This window comes from Vanrija pseudolonga, chromosome 3 (genome assembly GCF_020906515.1).
Source record: "Vanrija pseudolonga chromosome 3, complete sequence".
Lineage (NCBI taxonomy): Eukaryota > Fungi > Basidiomycota > Tremellomycetes > Trichosporonales > Trichosporonaceae > Vanrija > Vanrija pseudolonga.
The window spans coordinates 467,949-484,239 of record NC_085851.1 but is presented as its reverse complement, the minus strand read 5'-3'; the positions used below and the strand labels follow the sequence as shown (position 1 = coordinate 484,239).

Below are 16,291 nucleotides of genomic sequence, written 5' to 3'. Positions count from 1 at the left end.
CCCCACATCCGCAGCGATGTCTGCCCCGACAGCTCCAGGCAGACAACATGACGAACGGCCGTTTCGGCACACCAGCATTTGCACCAGTGTGTCTCTCGGTGTCCGAAGCCAGCCTGACACGATGTGAACATGACTGAAATGCCCATGTGTCCGTGCCAAGCCAGCAGAAACAACGTGCCAGCGCTGTTGAATGATGGCTGCAGTCCCACCACACCCAGCAAGCCCACCCCGCTGACCTGATCTCACGGGCATGCATGCCCGCCAAGTCCTGCAGGACCCGCCCGACCACAATTAACCTGCAGCCTATCTGAAACTAGCGTGGCCAGCCGTGGTCTGAAATGGGAGCTGACGGCGGCGGACCAGAGCCGCGGGCGGTGAGTCGCGCCCTGAGATCGGTGGGGTCACTTGCCCTTGTTGGCCGCGGGGCCTCTGACCTGCCTGCCTTGCAATTGCGGTCACCTGTCGTTCCGTTGTATGCTCAAACACCCAACCCCCTTGCCGCTCTCGCGATGCGCTGCAAGGCGCTGATCGCGGCAGCGCTAGCTAGGCACTGCTGGGCACTGGGCACTGGGCAGTGATGAGAACTGAGTGGGTGCGGTCTGGCTACGGCTCAGGCTGGCTGGATCCAGCCAGCGGCATCCAGTGGCATGACAGTGGGCAGGAGCGACCAGCGGTTCCGGCGCTGAACCGAAAGACAAGGTGTTCGGGCTGCATCGCCCGTGCCATTCCTGCTTTCCTGCATGCAGCGGCTCGTACGTGCGTGCCCAGTGAGCAATGGAGCAATATGACCTACTCCCCGCGGCAGCACATGTGTGCTCTTCCCCAACAGATCTTTGTTCCTCCTCGCCATCACTGACCGCTTCGACACTGCGATAACGACTCCGACGACGACGATGGCGCTCCAGTCTGTGCTGATCGCGCTCGCGGCGCTCGCGCCCGCAGCCCGCGCCATGCCCTCGCCCAACCTCTTCTTCAACTGGACCTTCACCGACATGGACGCGGTGATCACGTACACGCCCGACAATGCCGGGACGGGCACGCCGCTGTGGAACACGTCCTACGCCAACAGCAACTGGGCAAACTACGCGCCCGGCCAGACGGGCGCCGGCATGAGCCAGCACTCTGCCGTCGCGACCAACACCAACAACCCGGGCGTGGCGTTCAACTTCCTCGGCACGGGATACGGCCTGCTGGGCCAGATCTCGCTCCCCTCCAATGGCGCCCTGGCCGTCACGCAGGACGGGCAGCAGCAGTCGGCCAACGCAGTCTCCAACACCATCCTCTCGATGGGGACCGGCGACTACAGGTACCACAAGATCCAGGTGGCGCTCGTCGACACGGCCAACCAGGCGAACGCGAGGCCGTCCATATCCGTCACTGGCCTCACGGTCGAGTATGGCTTCTACTCCCAGGCGTAAGTGTGGCGCTCCGGCCAGCGGTCATGTACCCCCGGACCCACCTCACCCCGCTGACATGGCCCACAGCCAGAGCATATCAAACGTCAACGTCCGCACCGAGTCGTTCGTCTCCCAGAACGGCCTCCGCAACACATTCTACACTGTCGATGGTACCACGCAAGCCTGGAACGTGTCGCAGTCTATCGGCGGCGCCAACGGCCAGCAGCCAACGCAGTACCCCACCCTGCGTGGCGGCAACGGCAGCGGACTCACGTTCAACGTGCCGGCCAACACGTCGTTCATCATGCTCAACGGCACCGTCGGGCCCGACCAGGGCGTCGTGCACATTGTGTGGACGCCGCCCCCGCCGTACCAGGACGTCAACTACAACCTCGCCGTGACCAACAACGCGTGGCAGGCCCCCTCGGTGCTGTACATGGGCGCGCTCGACCCCGCCGTCTCGTACAGCGTCGCCATCTCGGCCGACGCAGACGGGACCGCGCCCGTCAACAAGATCGGCCTCGCGTCGACGTCCTTCTGGTCCGCCATCTCGGCCAGCGGCGCCCACCCCGGCGCCCCCTCATCGTCGTCCATCAACTACACGCCCAGCAGTGGCGGCTCCAAGACGCCCGTTGGCGCCATTGTAGGCGGCGTTGTGGGCGGCCTCGCTGCCATCGCCGCCGTCGTCGCGGCCATCTTCTTCCTCCGCCGCAGGAAGCGCCACACGTGAGCAGCATGCGCACCCCCTGCCCCTGGGTCCCACTAACCAACCCCACAGCAACGACTTTGACAACGACAAGTTTGAGATCGAGGACGGCCAGGCCGTCACCGCGACGCCGTTCATCAGCCCCGGCTCGGGAGCGGGCAACACGCACAACCCTGCCCTCGTGGCCTCGGGTGCGGCCCTCGGCGCTGCTGCCGCTGGAGCCGGTGCCGCCGCCGCGATGCACCACACGGGCCGCACGTCCGAGTCGGGCACGCACGCGACGTACGACAACTACTCGAGCAACGCGGGCGCCGCGACGTCCGAGACGGGCGGCTCGGCGGCGCCCATCCTGAGCGAGAAGCAGCGCATGGCGTCCCAGTCGGGCTTCTCGGACCGCGACGTCGCGCAGCCGCTGCTCGGGCACCAGGGCTACGAGCGCCAGTTCTCGTCGTCGTCCTCGCAGGCGGGATACTCGTCCGCATACGACGACCGCCGCCAGAGCTCCGTGTCCGGCGTCACCAACTACCTCTCGCCCGACCCGTCCAACCCCACGCGGTCGCAGTCTGGCGGCTCAGTCTTCAGCGACGACGACATCACGTCCATCGGCGGCTCGTCGAGCGCCGCGGCCGCCGCGAGCGGCAAGAGCCGCCGCCTGCCCGAGCTTCCGCAGTCGCAGGTCGTTGTCGAGCGCGACACCGGCTCGGCCCCCGCTCCCGCCGCGCCCGTCATCGAGACCCTCCCGCCCACGTACGACCCCAGCTGGGCACAGCCGCCCGCCGGCGCCCCTGCCGGTGGTGCCGCTGCTCCGTTGACCGAGGAGCCAGCCGAGATTGCTACTGCTGCAGGCTCGTCCGCCGCCGCTGCCGCTGTCGAGGAGCAGCACGGCCATGTCGTCCACGAGCAGTCGTCTGGTTCGGGCGCGGGCACCCTCCCACCCGGCGCCTTCGCACCTTCTTCGAATGAGAAGAACTAGTCGAGGCACGACGACGACGTTATGCGAGTGACGACAGGTCGATGTTACAGCGTTTTAAGTTTGTATGGATGCTAGCTAGTTGAGCGGGAATGCAACTGCTCTTGACTCTTGGCCTCACCAGAAGTAAAAGATCGGGTGCTGCGATCTCGCTAAACAGAGTTAGAGCTTAAGGGTAGAGGGTAGAAATGGGCGTCGCAGTTCCCGCTGCCGCCTGACAAAGAGGCGTTGGACGTGGTGGCGCTTGGCGCTTGCTTGGGCCTGGCTGGGTAAACTTTGAGCAAGCCAGTCCACGACTTTGGACGCGGCCAAGCAAGACGACGGCACAAGGAGGGCCAGACGGACAAGTAGGCTCCACGAAATTGGAGTGTAGAGAGCGCGGGATGCCTGCCGTTGGAACCAGCCGAAGGTCGCCATGGCGCGCCAGTGGGCAGCGGTGGTGGTTGAGCGGCCTCAGACAGATGACAACCCGATACCGGGCTTGGCTGACCGGCAAGTTCTTGGCTGGCGCAGATCCTCCTTTAACTGCAGTATTGACGGCCCTCCTCCGATGGAGCCCAAGGAGAGTGAGGACAATGACAAGCATAGTCGAGTGCTGGGTGCGCCTTGAAATGCCAAGACTTATTGCGCAGTCACTACGCAGCAGTGACTTCCCTGTGGCACTTTGTGCCCCTTTGCCTTTGTCAAACGCGTCCCTGGGCAACCTCCTTGCTTGCTTGCTTGCAACTCTGCGCGCACACCGCGACATGCAAGCAAGTACAAACACAACACTACACAATTGCTCATTCACTCTGTCATTCACCGCCTTCGCCATGCTCAAAGCAACCTTCATCCTCGCGCTGGTCGCCTCCGCCTCGGCCTATGACGCGTTCGGCGACAACGCCTACCCCGCTGCTGGTGGAGGCCGGCACCACGCTCAGTTGCGCGAGCCAGCAGCTGCCGGGCTCGGCATCTGGGACGAGGGGAACGACTTTGGACTCGGTCTTCGCTACGTAAGTCGCGCCGCCCGCGACGTACCACTTGGCAGTTGCTGATACCCCAAAGCCAACACCAACGCGGCGACGCGCTCCCCAGGCCACCGGCCACTCGGCACCACCACCACCACCACCACAACCTGCCGCTCCACACGCCGCCTCCACCGACGGCAACGTCCAGTGGGGTCGCGCGCGCGCATGCGCCGGTAGCCTGCTGGCACTGTTGACTGGGAACGTGAGTACCCATCGCACGCAAGGGGGCGGGGTGTCCGCAGTCGTTGTGTGCTTGCGCGGTGTGGCGAAACACGCGCGCGGATGTGCGCAGCCGCCTCGCGACCGCCCCTGTCAGCAGCGCGAGGCACATCACAACTGAACTAACTTCGCCCTCTCAGCCGATCACGCTCAACGAGTGTATGTCGCCCTCGCGCCCCGCGCCAAGAAGGCAACGGGTGTGCGAGGCGGGCCTGGAGGGATGCGGGGCGCTGTGTATCGACCCAACAGTGACGAGCTGCGAGCTAGAGGCCGACATGCTCGTGCCTGCCCCGAAGCGTGGGCGCAAGAGCGGGCTCGACGCCTGCCCCCGCGGCCACAAGGTGTGCACCCTCCGCACACTCGACATCGGCTGCGTCGATACCTCGTCCGACGTGGGCGCGTGCGGCGGCTGTCCCGAGGTCGACGGCGTCGACTGCACCGGCATCGAGGGCGTGCTGGACACCGAGTGCGCCGCGGGCCAGTGCCGCGCGCTGAGCTGCCTCGACGGGTGGGAGCTCGCGGGCGACGAGTGTGTCTACCTCGGCCCCTTGTAGCGCGCGCCGCGGGCGGGCGACGTGAGGGCATAGAGACCTATAGCATAGGCGTTTACTGTTGTTACATTCCATTGCATTGTTCATGAGCGCGTGACTTGTGTGGGGCGTGTGAGCCGGCACGCGACTGGACGACTGGCATTGACGAGGCGGCCGGGATACAATTCACAAGAAGACCTCTGCAGGCTCTGCAGCACTAGCACATGACGCCAAGTGCATCTGGCGCATCTGGACCGCGTCGACCCGTCGACTCCGCAGCATGCAGATCGCCGTGCATCCTGAGCGATGAGGTGAGCGGGTTCCCGCTTGGCGTTGGGTCTCTTGGCAGTCGGTTGTGGCCATGACGTCGTCGTCGCGCGGCTCCAAGGCATTCTTACCACACGACCCTATTGCTGCTCCACAATTACTCAATCTGCCCACCAGCACCAGCATCCATCATCACCATGGGATACATAACGGTGCTGCGCAAAGAAGAGAGTGATGCTGGACTGTGGAACTGATAGCAACTGATAGTCCACCATGGCCGACGATAAGCACAGCAGCGCGGAGCGTGGCGATGGCGGCAGCGAGCACAGCGATGCTGGTGGACCTTCGCCTGTGAGGCAGCACCAGCACCGCCCGTCCTCGGCGAGCAGCCACACGGCCGCACACGACCACGACGACGACAACAACCACGACGCCAAAAGGCCAGCCAAGAAGCGCCAGGATTCAAAGTAGGAAGCACCCCCGCGCGTCCGCTGACTCGACCAAAGCGACTCGAACGCGACAGTCGAGACACAGAACTCGGAGGACGGCAACTCGGCCCCGGCGTCCGTCACTGCCGAGGAGGAGGAAGAGGAGAACGAGGACTGTGTCTAGTGCGTACTGTACATGCCAGTAACCCACCTAACCCCCAGCAACCAGGGCGACGACGACGACGACGACGATGACGACGGCGAAGACTCTGACAAGTCGCTGCGCCGGAGGAAGAAGTACTGCCGCTTGCCGCTGATCAAGCGGCCCGCCAAAGGAGACGACGGGCAGTGGCTGCACAACAGCGACAAGTCGACCAAGTACCTCGGGCTACTGTACAGTGAGGAGCCTACCTCCCTCGCCCATGACTGACCCCAGATTTGGCTGTCGGTGCGGCGCTCGCGTCCTTCTCTGGCAGCGGCATCAAGGCGCCCGGCGAGATCCCAGACTACCTCGCGTGGGTAGCCACATGTATGACACCCCTGACGCGCAGCTACTTCATCCTCATCTCCACCATGTGGTGCATGCAGCTGCACTACGCTCTCCGGTTCGAGGCGAACGACGACCTCCATCGCGTCATTAAAGCCGGACATATCCTGCTGTACGTGTACGTCGGGGCCACGAGCGGCGGGTGGGACCTGAGCGTGCTGGCGAGCGACCGCGGCCCGTCGATCGAGGAGGAGGTGGCGCACGGTGAGTACATAGGCTTTGGGGTGACTGGCTTGCTGACGACGACGTAGACGAGGCCGCGCGCTCGTTCATCTCGGTGGCCATCACGATCGCCGTCCACCGCGGGCTCATGGCGATCCAGTACTTGATTGTGGTCATCATCGGGCGCAAGGCACGCCGCCGCATCACCTCACCGGCCATCACGAGCTGTGTCATGGCCATCTCGTGCGGCCTGGGCATCGCGGCCGCCGCGATCCCTGCACATACCCGCGGCCAAGGCATCGCCAAGATCGTGCTCCTCTTCCTCGGCACCTTTGTCGAGCTCGTCAACTTTGGCACCCAGATCGTGTGCCATGTGCTGTTGCCCATCTCGGGCAGCGCGCTCGCGTCAGAGTACGGCTCGCTGAGCCTCATCATCCTCGGCGCGGGGTTCACCAACCTCGCTACGTCGTTCCAGACTGCGCTTGGCGGGCTCGCCGAGTCGTCGTCGACTTACGCGCTGGTCTTCCTCTGTAAGTCCGCCACGCGGGCCCGGGCCAGCTGACACCTTAGGCATTGGCATCATGTACAATATCTGGGTGTTCCTCTTCGCGCACTTCGCCATCGACGACGCGGTCGACTCGAAGGCCATCTGGGCATGGGAGGTGGTGCATATCCCACTACACTTCGTCATGCTCCTGCTCCTCTTCGCCCTCGCGGTGAGTTTTTCGCTGCTTCTTCCTTCCTTCCCGGCTAACTCCACTGCCCCAGAACGTTGTCGTGACAAACTCGTTCATCCACGGCCTGAAAGAGACCGCCATCACCCTGCTGAGCGTCTTCCACCGCATTTTCCAGGAGACGCCCGTCCCGCCCGAGGTGCAGCGCCAACTGACGTACAGCCTCACCAAGCTCGACCTGCAGGATGAGTTTGAGGTGCAGTACCAGATGCTCGCGGCGGCCAACGTCACCGACGTCGGGCGCGCGACCGTCCTCACATACCAGTACTTTGCGCGTGTGCTGCGCGAGGCGTCCCTCTCGTCAGACGTGTCGCTGAGCTCCGCGACCAACGGGCACCTCGACGCCATCCTCGACCTCAACCCCATCAACGCGACTGCCTCCGACGACACCGTGCGCGCCATGGCGCAGGACGCACTCGAGGGCGTGTTCAGCGACGCGCTGCGTAGCGTCCTCTGGCTCTTCCCTGCCGCTGGGCTCGTGCTCATCTTCTGCGCCATCCGCAGCATGCTGCGGTACCGTTTCGCGGGGATCGCAGAGGTGCTCCTCCACTGGGCCCTCTTTGTGGTCGGTATCGCCGTTGCGCTGCTAGGACTCCTCGACCTCGGGTCCAAAAGCGTCACGCTGCTCGCCGACGGCGACACGCTCAAGCCAGTGTACCATAATGCGCTGTACCGCCTCGTCGACGTCCACTGCGCGTTGGTTGTCATCTTTGTCGTGTACTCTATCCTCACTCTCATGACGCCGGTAAGTGGCACGCTTTGGCTCGCTTTGGCACGCTTTAGACATACTGACGACCACCCAGGTCATCATGTACTTTGTCGCCCGCTACAAGCGCAAGGAGGAGGACGACGACGACGTCTCCCAGCGCAAGGATGGGAGGGAGTGTATCGGGCCCGACGGGGTAGGGTGCGAGAAGCCACAGGAGCAGAGGACGGAGAAGCGCAAGAACCAGTAGAAAGGCAGAGCATGGCATATGCATAGGTGTGGCTGGAGGCGATGGGCATTGGGGCAGGAAGACTTGGCCACATTCGTACGCAGGTGCCACCACCCCCTTCCGCCTCCTCCCAGCCTTTCACCGATCTCCGCAACCCAAATCCGTCGAAACTTGCCCTATGGCTCAGTTGGCTAGCGCGTGGAGCTGTTACTACTTGCAACAACTCCGAGGTCCACGGTTCGAGCCCGTGTGGGGCAGGTCTACATTCGACATCTCTCTCGCCTTCTTAGTTCAGTGGCTAGAATTTTCCACTAGTATGGACTGCTATGGAAAGGTCACCCGTTCGATTCGGGTAGAAGGCAGATACGTTTTGTGGGTGTTGTATTTTGTTGAGGTGGACTGGGGAGAGGGGAGGATCGGTGGTGGTGTTGTGGTGGTTATGGCGCTTGTGATTGGGTGGTGATGTGGATGCCACCCCCAAGCGATGTGGCGGCACAACGCAAGCCGTTGCACGTCGCTGCATCTTTCCTCGAGCCGATACTGTGGCCCAGTCTGCTCGTTCTGCACCCCCTGGGGGGTCACGCGCGTCGTATGCAAGTTTTATATCCTATAGACGAGTTCGAGGCCGGGCGGGCTGTGCCCTGCTGGTTAGCACGCTGATCGCTGCTGGCGATCGTTGTCGCTGTAACATATAACATGAGCCTGAGTGTCAACATCCTTGTCCTTCTCTAACTCCCCCATCCAATCGACCCCACTCACCACAATGCTAGTTTGCACCCCCCTGTCCCTCACATCCGTCCTCATCGTCCCCAACGCAGCTGCCGCCCCCCAGGCTGTGCTCACCCTCCTCGGCTTCACCGCGGCGGGCGTCAAGGCCGGCACGTTTCCGTTTTCACCGTAGTCGCTGACGCTGGCTGCAGGCTCCATCGCCGCCGCTATCCAGGCCTACTTCTACGGCGGGGCCGCGCGCCTTTGCACAGTCTGCCGGCGCGGCGGGCATCAGCGGCTGGTTCATGGGCATGCTTGGCTCTGCGGTTGGTGCTGCCACTGTTCGTCGCGGGCAAGTATCACAAGGGCTGACGGCAGGGCTGCGGCACCATGGAGCTCGCGCGCGTCGACACCTCGGGCCTCCGCTGTCTCTGTAATGCGACTTGCCTGTTCGCTGGCGGCATGCTGTCCTACTCCGTGTGTGACGGCGAGGGCCTCGTGCCCACGCTCTACTTCTACACCCCCTAGGTGGCTATGTCATATGCCACCTTTTGTTGTGTGCACGAGTGCGAGGGTGGCGGTGTGGTGATCGGCGTCGTTGCACGCATATATCACCAGTGCGTCAGCGCCCTAGACTCTTCCTCACCTCCCCACCCTTGACAATGTTAATCTGCATCCCGACCGTCTCGACCCTCCTCACCCTCGCCGGCGTCATCACCGGCCCAGGGGACATCCTCTCCCTCCTCGGCTTCACCGCGGCAGACATCATCTCTGGTACGTTCTCCCTGCGGTTCGCTGACGACCGACCACAGGCTCGGCCGCGGCCGCCATCAGTAACTACACCTTCTGGGGCGAGGGGGAGCGTGATTTCTCCTTCACGGCCCCTGCCAGCGCGGAGGGCATTAGGGGGTGCTTCACGCGCCAGCTTGGCTCTGCGGGCCACGTCGTGACGGTTTGTTGTGGCGCAACCCACAATGGCTGACGGCGTTTAGGACTGCAAGCGTGCCCGCAGGTTCGTGGCCGACGACTACGACGACTACTACTGCATCTGTGGCGCGATGTGCCTCGTCTACGACGGTCGCATGCTTGACTGCTGCAGCTGTGCCCCAGAGGTCGTTGCACCCGTCTTTGTCTTCGTCCAAGTGAATGTTAGGCAACAGTATGCAGTCTCTGTCAGTTGCAGGGCGGGGCCGCGCTGGGACAATGTGCGGGGGTGTGCTGATCGCGAGGGGCTATTGTCAGTCGTGGCCGCCGATCCCATCAGCCAAGGCAGGTAGTACTAAAGCCAGCGCTCAACCTCACACAATCCCCCTCTCTCTCGTGCCAACCACTCCGCACGTCGCAACAACAACACACACCTCACACCATGAACTCCACCACACTCTCGATTGCGCTCATCTCGACCGGTGTCGCGGTGCTCACGATCCCGTTTGCCCTCCCCGTGGTCGGATTTTCCGCCGGCGGCGTCGTGGCCGGTAAGTACTGTGGGGGTGACGAGAGCTGACCCCCGCTGGCTCGGTGGCCGCGGGGATCCAGTCGGCCGTGTACGGCGGCGCTACGGGCGGGCTGTTCGCCGTCGCGCAGTCCATCGGCGCTGCCGGCCTCGCTGGGACGACTATCGGCGGTGCGGCGACCTCGGTCCTCACTGGCGCTGGCATCATCGTCGTGAGTTGAGCATGAGAGCTGTTGCTGAGCTGGCAGGGTCAGAACCAGGACCAGGACCAGGACCAGGACTAGCCGCGCCAGCCGAAGGGCGCCATTCACCGGTCCACCCCCCACGTCAGAACGATCTGTACCCCTCAGTATATAGCTCGCGCCCATGGAGCACACGTCTGACAGAATACATGGCCTTGTCTCGTACATCACGCCTTCTTGTCACCTCCAGGCGGCACAACAATGTTAGTGACCTCGACAATCTCTGGCACCTGGGTGGTGTTAGCAATGGACATCCAGCTATTCTATGGCCAGCAACGCACCATGGCCTCTGGGGCTACCTCGTCACCAGAAGTAAACGACTGGATGAGGTGCGTCCAGACACCCGCGCCGAGGCCGAGACTCGCGCCGCCGACAATGAGCAGGGGCAGCGAGGCGCGGTTGAGGAAGATGGTCGGCGAGATAATTGCGCCGAGGACGGACCCGATGACCGAGTAGTCGTCGGCGCGGACTTGGGAGCGGTTACGGGCCTTGCGCGAGCGTCAGCGGCGACCCACTAGACAACGGGGCGGGCGCACTCACCAAGCGATAACACCTGTCCTCGATCTTGTCCCTCGGCTCGATCTGCAAGCGCATGTACGCGAGCCCTCCGCCCGCTGCGCCGCCAAGCACGACTGAACCGGTCGACACGCGCATGAGACGGCGGATACTGAACGGGTTGCGCCGGGCGGCGGTCCACACGATCCACGCGGGCGGGATCACCATGCTCCCCGCCTGGGCCACCTTGAGGGCCGAGTGCAGGACGATCTGGGTGAACGGGTCGAGCTTTGCGAATGATGGGTTTGCCGAGGTCGCCATTGTTGGTGTGGTGGTGGTTGGATGGGGGATGGGATGCAAGTGGAAGAGTGGGTCGAAGCAAGAGAGGATGGCAACGATTGATCGGCTATGAGAGCTAAAAGAGCAAAGGGAGGGGCTGGCATGTGCCGAGAAGAGCAAGTGACAATGACGTCGATACCTCAGCAGGCAGTTGGATTTCGTTGAATGATCGACGGCGGATTAGGAAATACAAGTGAAATACAACAAACGAGATTCGCTAACAGCAACAGAGTGCAACGCAGACGGCTAGACGACTCAAGTTCAACAGAACGGACACAAGCATTGCAGCATAAAGTGGAGCAGGACGACCCATACACCCCCGAGTCTCCCACATGCCTGGCGGTGCTTGTCCCCTCCCGTATTTCCTCCCATGCCACAAGGAATGTCCCAGTCACGAGGGTGCCAAGGGCAGCCAGCGGTCAGCGGCCAGATCTGGCACCCAAGCAGGGCGCTGCTGTTCCTGCGGTGTTCAAGGGGTCTGTCTACTCTGTCCATCCACTGCGGTCCACAGCGCCATGACGATGACAGAATAGTTTACTCTGTATGCATTTATGGAAGGTTACGATGACCTTCGCTGTCATGACCTCGCTGCTGCTGTTGACGTCCTCGGCCTCGAGTCACTTGTCCTTTCTGAAACGAGGGGGCGTGAGGTCCAGACTAAAAAGGGTGGCGGGCCGCGGGGCGGCGGCGCGCGGTTGGGACACACCTGAGATTTGATCCCGCCGATAGCCAGTGCGTTCGTTGCTTGGCTCTGGATGCAGTGTGACGCTGAGAGACGACGAGACGACGAGCAGCAGCACTGCAAAACGACGACGACGACGACGAGTAACCATCTAGACCTTATAACTACCATCTTGTTGTATCTCTCAACAATAGCAACGACAACGGGCTCGACGGACACACTGGACACAGCAGCAGCGATTGGCACAGCACCTTGATCACGACCTAACCAACACCCATACCACCTTACACATCCTACACGTCCCGCCCATGTCCCTGCCACCACTGCGACCATGAACACGGAACACGACGACGACCTGGTAGACTACGGTATTGGTGCGTATAACCCCCTGTCCCCACCGCTGTCGCATTCCGCCGGGCGTCGAGTCCAGTGCACGGGCGTGTGAACACTGCGTCCAGTCGCCTCTCTCTCACTTGCTCACACTGCCCCAGACGACGAGGTGCCGGACCACGAGATGGTAAGCTGCTCGACATAACCAAGCTGACGTTAGGCGAGCGTGAGCGTCAAGGCCGAGGAGGTCGACGCCGACGAGTCGCGCACGTCGGCCGCGACAGACGCCCTGCCTACCGACACGGAGCTGCGCCTGACGCGTCGGGTGCTCGACCTCGAGCGCGAGCGCGATGCGCTAGCTGTGAGTTGCTCCTCCCCGGCCTTTGCTAACTCACCCCAGGCCGAGGTCAAGACGCTACGCGCGAGATATCCAGCCCACAGCACAAGGATACCCGTGCCCTCTGCTGGTGGTGAACCCGACGTCGCGCCGGCCCCACAGCAGCCCATCACGATCCCGCACGACCTGATCCCCGTGCTCGCCCTGCTGCGCCAGCACATTGCCGAGCTGACCCGCGATAACATGGCGCTGCGGTACACGTTCCTCGGGCCGTCGAGCTCGCGCCCCGATGCCGTCTCGCCCGCCAGCTCGATGGCGACGACCCCGCTGCCCGTCACCTCGCCCCTGCCGAGCGTGGCGGGCATGTCGCCCATGCCGCTTGCCGCGCTCGCGTCCCCGCCCGCGCCGACCATTGAGATCACGGAAGTGGGGCCCGCCGCTGCTGCTGGTGCGCCCGGCGTCGATCTGGCCGCGGTCGTCGACCGCGTCAGGGTGCTCACGCTCGAGAACGAGGAGCTGGGCGAGATGGTCGCTGAGGCTGGGCGCGCCGACGCAAGCGAGTGGCTCAAGACATTGGAGGGTGGGTGAGGAGCCAGGGTACGCCCGCTGACATTGTCTAGACTCGAAGCAGGTCATCGCGTCCCTCGACTCGGACCTGCAGTACAATCTCACCGTGATCGACGGGCTGCGTTCCGAGCTAGAGTCGTACAAGACCCGCTTTGGGAGTGTCGACGCGCCCAAGGCCGCCGCGGTGTCGTCACCGCAGTCGCAGGACAAGAGCCGGGATAACCGCGACCGCGACCGGAACCAGCCGCGCAACGACAGGCGGCGGAATGGCGGCGGCGGCGGTGGAGGGGGAGGAGGAGGCGGTGGTGGCGGCCGGGACGACAGGTATCGGCCGGAGCATGGGCGCGACAGTCGGGACGGCCGGGACGGGCGTGATCGGCGCGGTGGTGGTGACGGGCGCGGCGACGGGCGCAGTGGTGAAGGGCACCGCAGTGGAGGAGGTGGCGGTGGTGGCGGCGACCGGGGCGGCGGAGAGCGCAGGGGCCACGAGGACAAGCCCGTACCCGCCAGCCTGGCGATTCTGGGCCGCGCCAACGCACCGGGGGAGAACGGAGGGGCTAGCAATGGGACTGGGGCAGGCGCGCGGCGCGTCGACGACGACCGCGCGAGCAAGCGCAGGAGATAGGGTCTATTCAGTTTAAGTGTACGCATAGGCATGGTAGTAATATACGGGCAGGCGGGCGTCGGAGCACTGGCACGAGGGGGCGGTACGGCAAGCTCTGCTCACCGACAGGTCTTACATGCTGTCTATTTCTATGGGGTAAGCTACAGTAACGTCCTACACAAGCCCATCTATACACGTCGTTGCCCTGTCTACTCCTCCTTTGCCGCGGGGAACAAGTTGAACGCGCCCTTGTTCTTTCCGATAATCGGTGCGTTCTGGCAGAAGCCCGTCCGATGACAATGGTCCATCATGTACGCGGGGAACTTGGGCGGCACGCCGCCGTTTTCGGCCACACGCGCATTGTACTCTGCCTCCCAGTCCGTCTCGAAGAGCGCGGCGTGTACCCTTCGCCGCAAGGACTCCATGCGCATGTCCTCGGGGATGAAGGGCTTGATGGGCGTCTGGACCGCCTTGCGTAGCTTGGCGATCAGGTCGGCCGGGTCGCTCATGTTGTACGCGTACACGTATGGCTCCCCGAGCGTGTTGAACGGGCCATGCTGGACGTGGTCGAACGAAAACAGCTCCCACTTTGCTGGCCCGTCTGGCGTCGGCCCGAGGTCGGTGTAGTACGGCATGACGACGGGCACGCCGAGACACACGGCGATGTACGGGCTCGGCGAGATCTCGGGCTTGCCGATGCCCAGCAGCGCGCGCTGGCCCGCCACGAGTCTAGAGTAGCCCTCGCTGCTCAGCTCGCGCAGGTTGTGCAGCTCGGGCGGGATGGGGTACTTCTCCTGGTCGGCAGGCTCCTTGTCCCCCATATTGGCGACCGCGAGCAGGTCGTAGTTGATGTCCTTGAGCCCGTTGACAATGTTGCCCCACTCGTGGTGGATGGGCGTGTTGTGCTCGTCGTGGAAGAGGCGGTTGCGCTTCGCCAGCACCAGCGCAGACGCGTTGCGTTCCTCGTACGGCACGTACTCGGCCCGCAGGCAGCGCTGCTCGACTGATAATGGGATGTGCGTGTGGCCCGGGTATGCGAAGGGACTGGAGCGGATGTCAGCGGGAGGGGCACGGCACAGGCGCCACCGACACTCACGTGAAGTGGAACTTGTTCCCCAGGATATGCGTGCTAAAGTTGCCCTTCTTGATGCCCCATTGCGGGTCCGAGTTGATGCCCGGCGCGCCGAACCCAGGCGGCCTGTCGCCCCACTGTGCGTCGCGTAAGCTGCTGCTCCGCCCTGCCCACCCCGCTCGCCCAACTCACATAGCTGACACTGATCATGCGCCACGGCGCGAGGCTACCCAGGCGCTCCTTGGGGATGATGCTCATGTCGTGGCGGTACTTGTCCTCCTCGGCCGGGATGTAGTCCTCCTGCCGGACGCAGAGCGGGTTGGTTTGGCAGAGGAACGTGTCCTCTGGCGACTGCCAGAGTGAGTGGCTACGCAGCTGTCAGCGGTGCGCATGCTAATCTAACGGCGGCGGCACGTACACGAGGCTCGGCAACAACCTTGTAATGTTCCATGCGTGCTCGCGGTCCTCGTGCTGCGTCGTGATAAAGCTGAAACCCATCTCCTCGGCCGATTTCATCTGCGCCGACAACGTCAGTGACAACCCTGACAGACGGCGACATCGCCACGGCGGCACCGTGACCCACCACAGGATGCAGCCAGATGGCTTCGCCAGATGTCACGAGTCGGATGTTCATGTACCCAAAGTTCGAGACGATGAGCGGGCGCTCGGGGCAGTCGAGGAACCCGAGCACGCAGCGCTCGACGCGGTCCATAGCAAAGTTGTTCGTATCGTGGAGGAGCCTGGGATGTCAGCGATACCCATACAGCGCCGCCTCCCTCACCCCTTCTGCATGGCCCCGCTCCCGATCATGGCGCGGAAGTCCTGTATCTCGCGCCACTGCTTTGCGCGGAGACAGCCTGGCGGGTCGTCCTTGCGCAGGCCGTGCCGGTCCCAGCCGGCACACGGCGCATCGTCGTGCGCGTTCCAGTACGCATAGTTGCGCCCGTCGCCATTGTACCCCGAGTACATGTCGCTCGCGGCGCCCTTCCAGTCCCACTCCTGGCCGTGGGCCTCAAACTTGCCGTGCGTCGGCGCCTTTTGCGGTGTGGTGGAGAAGTAGTCTTGGCGCCACCACCGGCTGGCGGGCGCCTCGACCCCGCCGATGACGGACGAGCCGTCGGCCAGCAGGCCCAGGTGAAGCAGCGAGAGCACGGCGAACACTGCCCCCACGGCGAGCATGTGTGCCAGCCTGGGGCGGGACACGAGCCGGAAGACTGAGGAGCCTCGAGTCATGGCGGCGGGCTGTGGTGGTGGTGTCTAGGGTGTCGAGGCGAGCGAGTGTCGACTGTTCGCCGCAGCAGTGACAACAACAACAACGACGGCGACGGTGATATGGATGAAGAAATGTCAAGACTGCGAGTGTGTGTGTGTGTTATCTCTGTGCGCGCGTCGTCGTCTGGCAAGAGCGGGAGAGGCACACAGCTGGCACGGCACGGGCAGAAATGGGGCACACTTGAAGGCACCGCTCTCACCCCGCAACCACACTGGCTTGAGATCGATCTATCTCTGTCTCCAGGGCAAAAAAGCTGGGGACGCGAGGAGACGCAGAATGCTTAGGCT

General features: G+C 63.5%; 8 protein-coding genes and 2 non-coding genes across 10 annotated transcripts; 8 read left to right on the top strand and 2 right to left on the bottom strand.

The window, feature by feature from the left end:
* Positions 1-950: 950 nt before the first annotated feature.
* LOC62_03G003731 (uncharacterized protein) lies at positions 951-3,076 on the top strand (the record flags this gene model as incomplete). Its single annotated transcript, XM_062770266.1, has 3 exons — positions 951-1,414; positions 1,485-2,123; positions 2,176-3,076. 3 exons carry the CDS (start codon positions 951-953, stop codon positions 3,074-3,076), a joined length of 2,004 nt encoding a protein of 667 aa, XP_062626250.1.
* An 809-nt stretch (positions 3,077-3,885) lies between these two features.
* On the top strand, positions 3,886-4,853 carry priA_4 (Protein priA; the record flags this gene model as incomplete). The annotated part of the gene is made up of 3 exons (XM_062770265.1): positions 3,886-4,065; positions 4,148-4,282; positions 4,440-4,853. 3 exons carry the CDS (start codon positions 3,886-3,888, stop codon positions 4,851-4,853), a joined length of 729 nt encoding a protein of 242 aa, XP_062626249.1.
* Positions 4,854-5,369: 516 nt separating this feature from the next.
* On the top strand, positions 5,370-7,923 carry LOC62_03G003729 (uncharacterized protein; the record flags this gene model as incomplete). Its single annotated transcript, XM_062770264.1, has 9 exons — positions 5,370-5,563; positions 5,603-5,707; positions 5,747-5,922; positions 5,961-6,039; positions 6,076-6,275; positions 6,323-6,763; positions 6,804-6,949; positions 7,002-7,712; positions 7,771-7,923. The coding sequence occupies 9 exons, from the start codon at positions 5,370-5,372 to the stop codon at positions 7,921-7,923; spliced, it is 2,205 nt and encodes a 734-aa protein (XP_062626248.1).
* A 151-nt stretch (positions 7,924-8,074) lies between these two features.
* On the top strand, positions 8,075-8,160 carry LOC62_03G003728. Its single transcript is given in 2 exon segments — positions 8,075-8,112; positions 8,125-8,160. It is a non-coding gene; the product is annotated as a tRNA-Asn (tRNA).
* Positions 8,161-8,182: 22 nt separating this feature from the next.
* LOC62_03G003727 lies at positions 8,183-8,264 on the top strand. The gene is given in 2 exon segments: positions 8,183-8,219; positions 8,229-8,264. It is a non-coding gene; the product is annotated as a tRNA-Thr (tRNA).
* A 401-nt stretch (positions 8,265-8,665) lies between these two features.
* Positions 8,666-9,138, top strand: LOC62_03G003726 (uncharacterized protein; the record flags this gene model as incomplete). The annotated part of the gene is made up of 3 exons (XM_062770263.1): positions 8,666-8,799; positions 8,846-8,936; positions 8,989-9,138. The coding sequence occupies 3 exons, from the start codon at positions 8,666-8,668 to the stop codon at positions 9,136-9,138; spliced, it is 375 nt and encodes a 124-aa protein (XP_062626247.1).
* A 134-nt stretch (positions 9,139-9,272) lies between these two features.
* On the top strand, positions 9,273-10,347 carry LOC62_03G003725 (uncharacterized protein; the record flags this gene model as incomplete). Its single annotated transcript, XM_062770262.1, has 5 exons — positions 9,273-9,384; positions 9,423-9,562; positions 9,603-9,758; positions 10,147-10,275; positions 10,312-10,347. The coding sequence occupies 5 exons, from the start codon at positions 9,273-9,275 to the stop codon at positions 10,345-10,347; spliced, it is 573 nt and encodes a 190-aa protein (XP_062626246.1).
* A 93-nt stretch (positions 10,348-10,440) lies between these two features.
* On the bottom strand, positions 10,441-11,167 carry LOC62_03G003724 (uncharacterized protein). The gene is made up of 3 exons (XM_062770261.1): positions 10,846-11,167; positions 10,587-10,793; positions 10,441-10,535 (listed from the first exon to the last, which is right to left on the bottom strand). Exons 1-3 carry the CDS (start codon positions 11,119-11,121, stop codon positions 10,473-10,475), a joined length of 546 nt encoding a protein of 181 aa, XP_062626245.1. The 5' UTR covers positions 11,122-11,167; the 3' UTR covers positions 10,441-10,472.
* A 790-nt stretch (positions 11,168-11,957) lies between these two features.
* On the top strand, positions 11,958-13,680 carry LOC62_03G003723 (uncharacterized protein; the record flags this gene model as incomplete). The annotated part of the gene is made up of 5 exons (XM_062770260.1): positions 11,958-12,195; positions 12,313-12,338; positions 12,372-12,512; positions 12,552-13,068; positions 13,109-13,680. Exons 1-5 carry the CDS (start codon positions 12,153-12,155, stop codon positions 13,678-13,680), a joined length of 1,299 nt encoding a protein of 432 aa, XP_062626244.1. The 5' UTR covers positions 11,958-12,152.
* A 120-nt stretch (positions 13,681-13,800) lies between these two features.
* LOC62_03G003722 (uncharacterized protein) lies at positions 13,801-16,078 on the bottom strand. Its single transcript, XM_062770259.1, has 6 exons — positions 15,513-16,078; positions 15,315-15,471; positions 15,150-15,247; positions 14,924-15,098; positions 14,756-14,868; positions 13,801-14,703 (listed from the first exon to the last, which is right to left on the bottom strand). The coding sequence occupies exons 1-6, from the start codon at positions 15,962-15,964 to the stop codon at positions 13,869-13,871; spliced, it is 1,830 nt and encodes a 609-aa protein (XP_062626243.1). The 5' UTR covers positions 15,965-16,078; the 3' UTR covers positions 13,801-13,868.
* Positions 16,079-16,291: the final 213 nt, after the last annotated feature.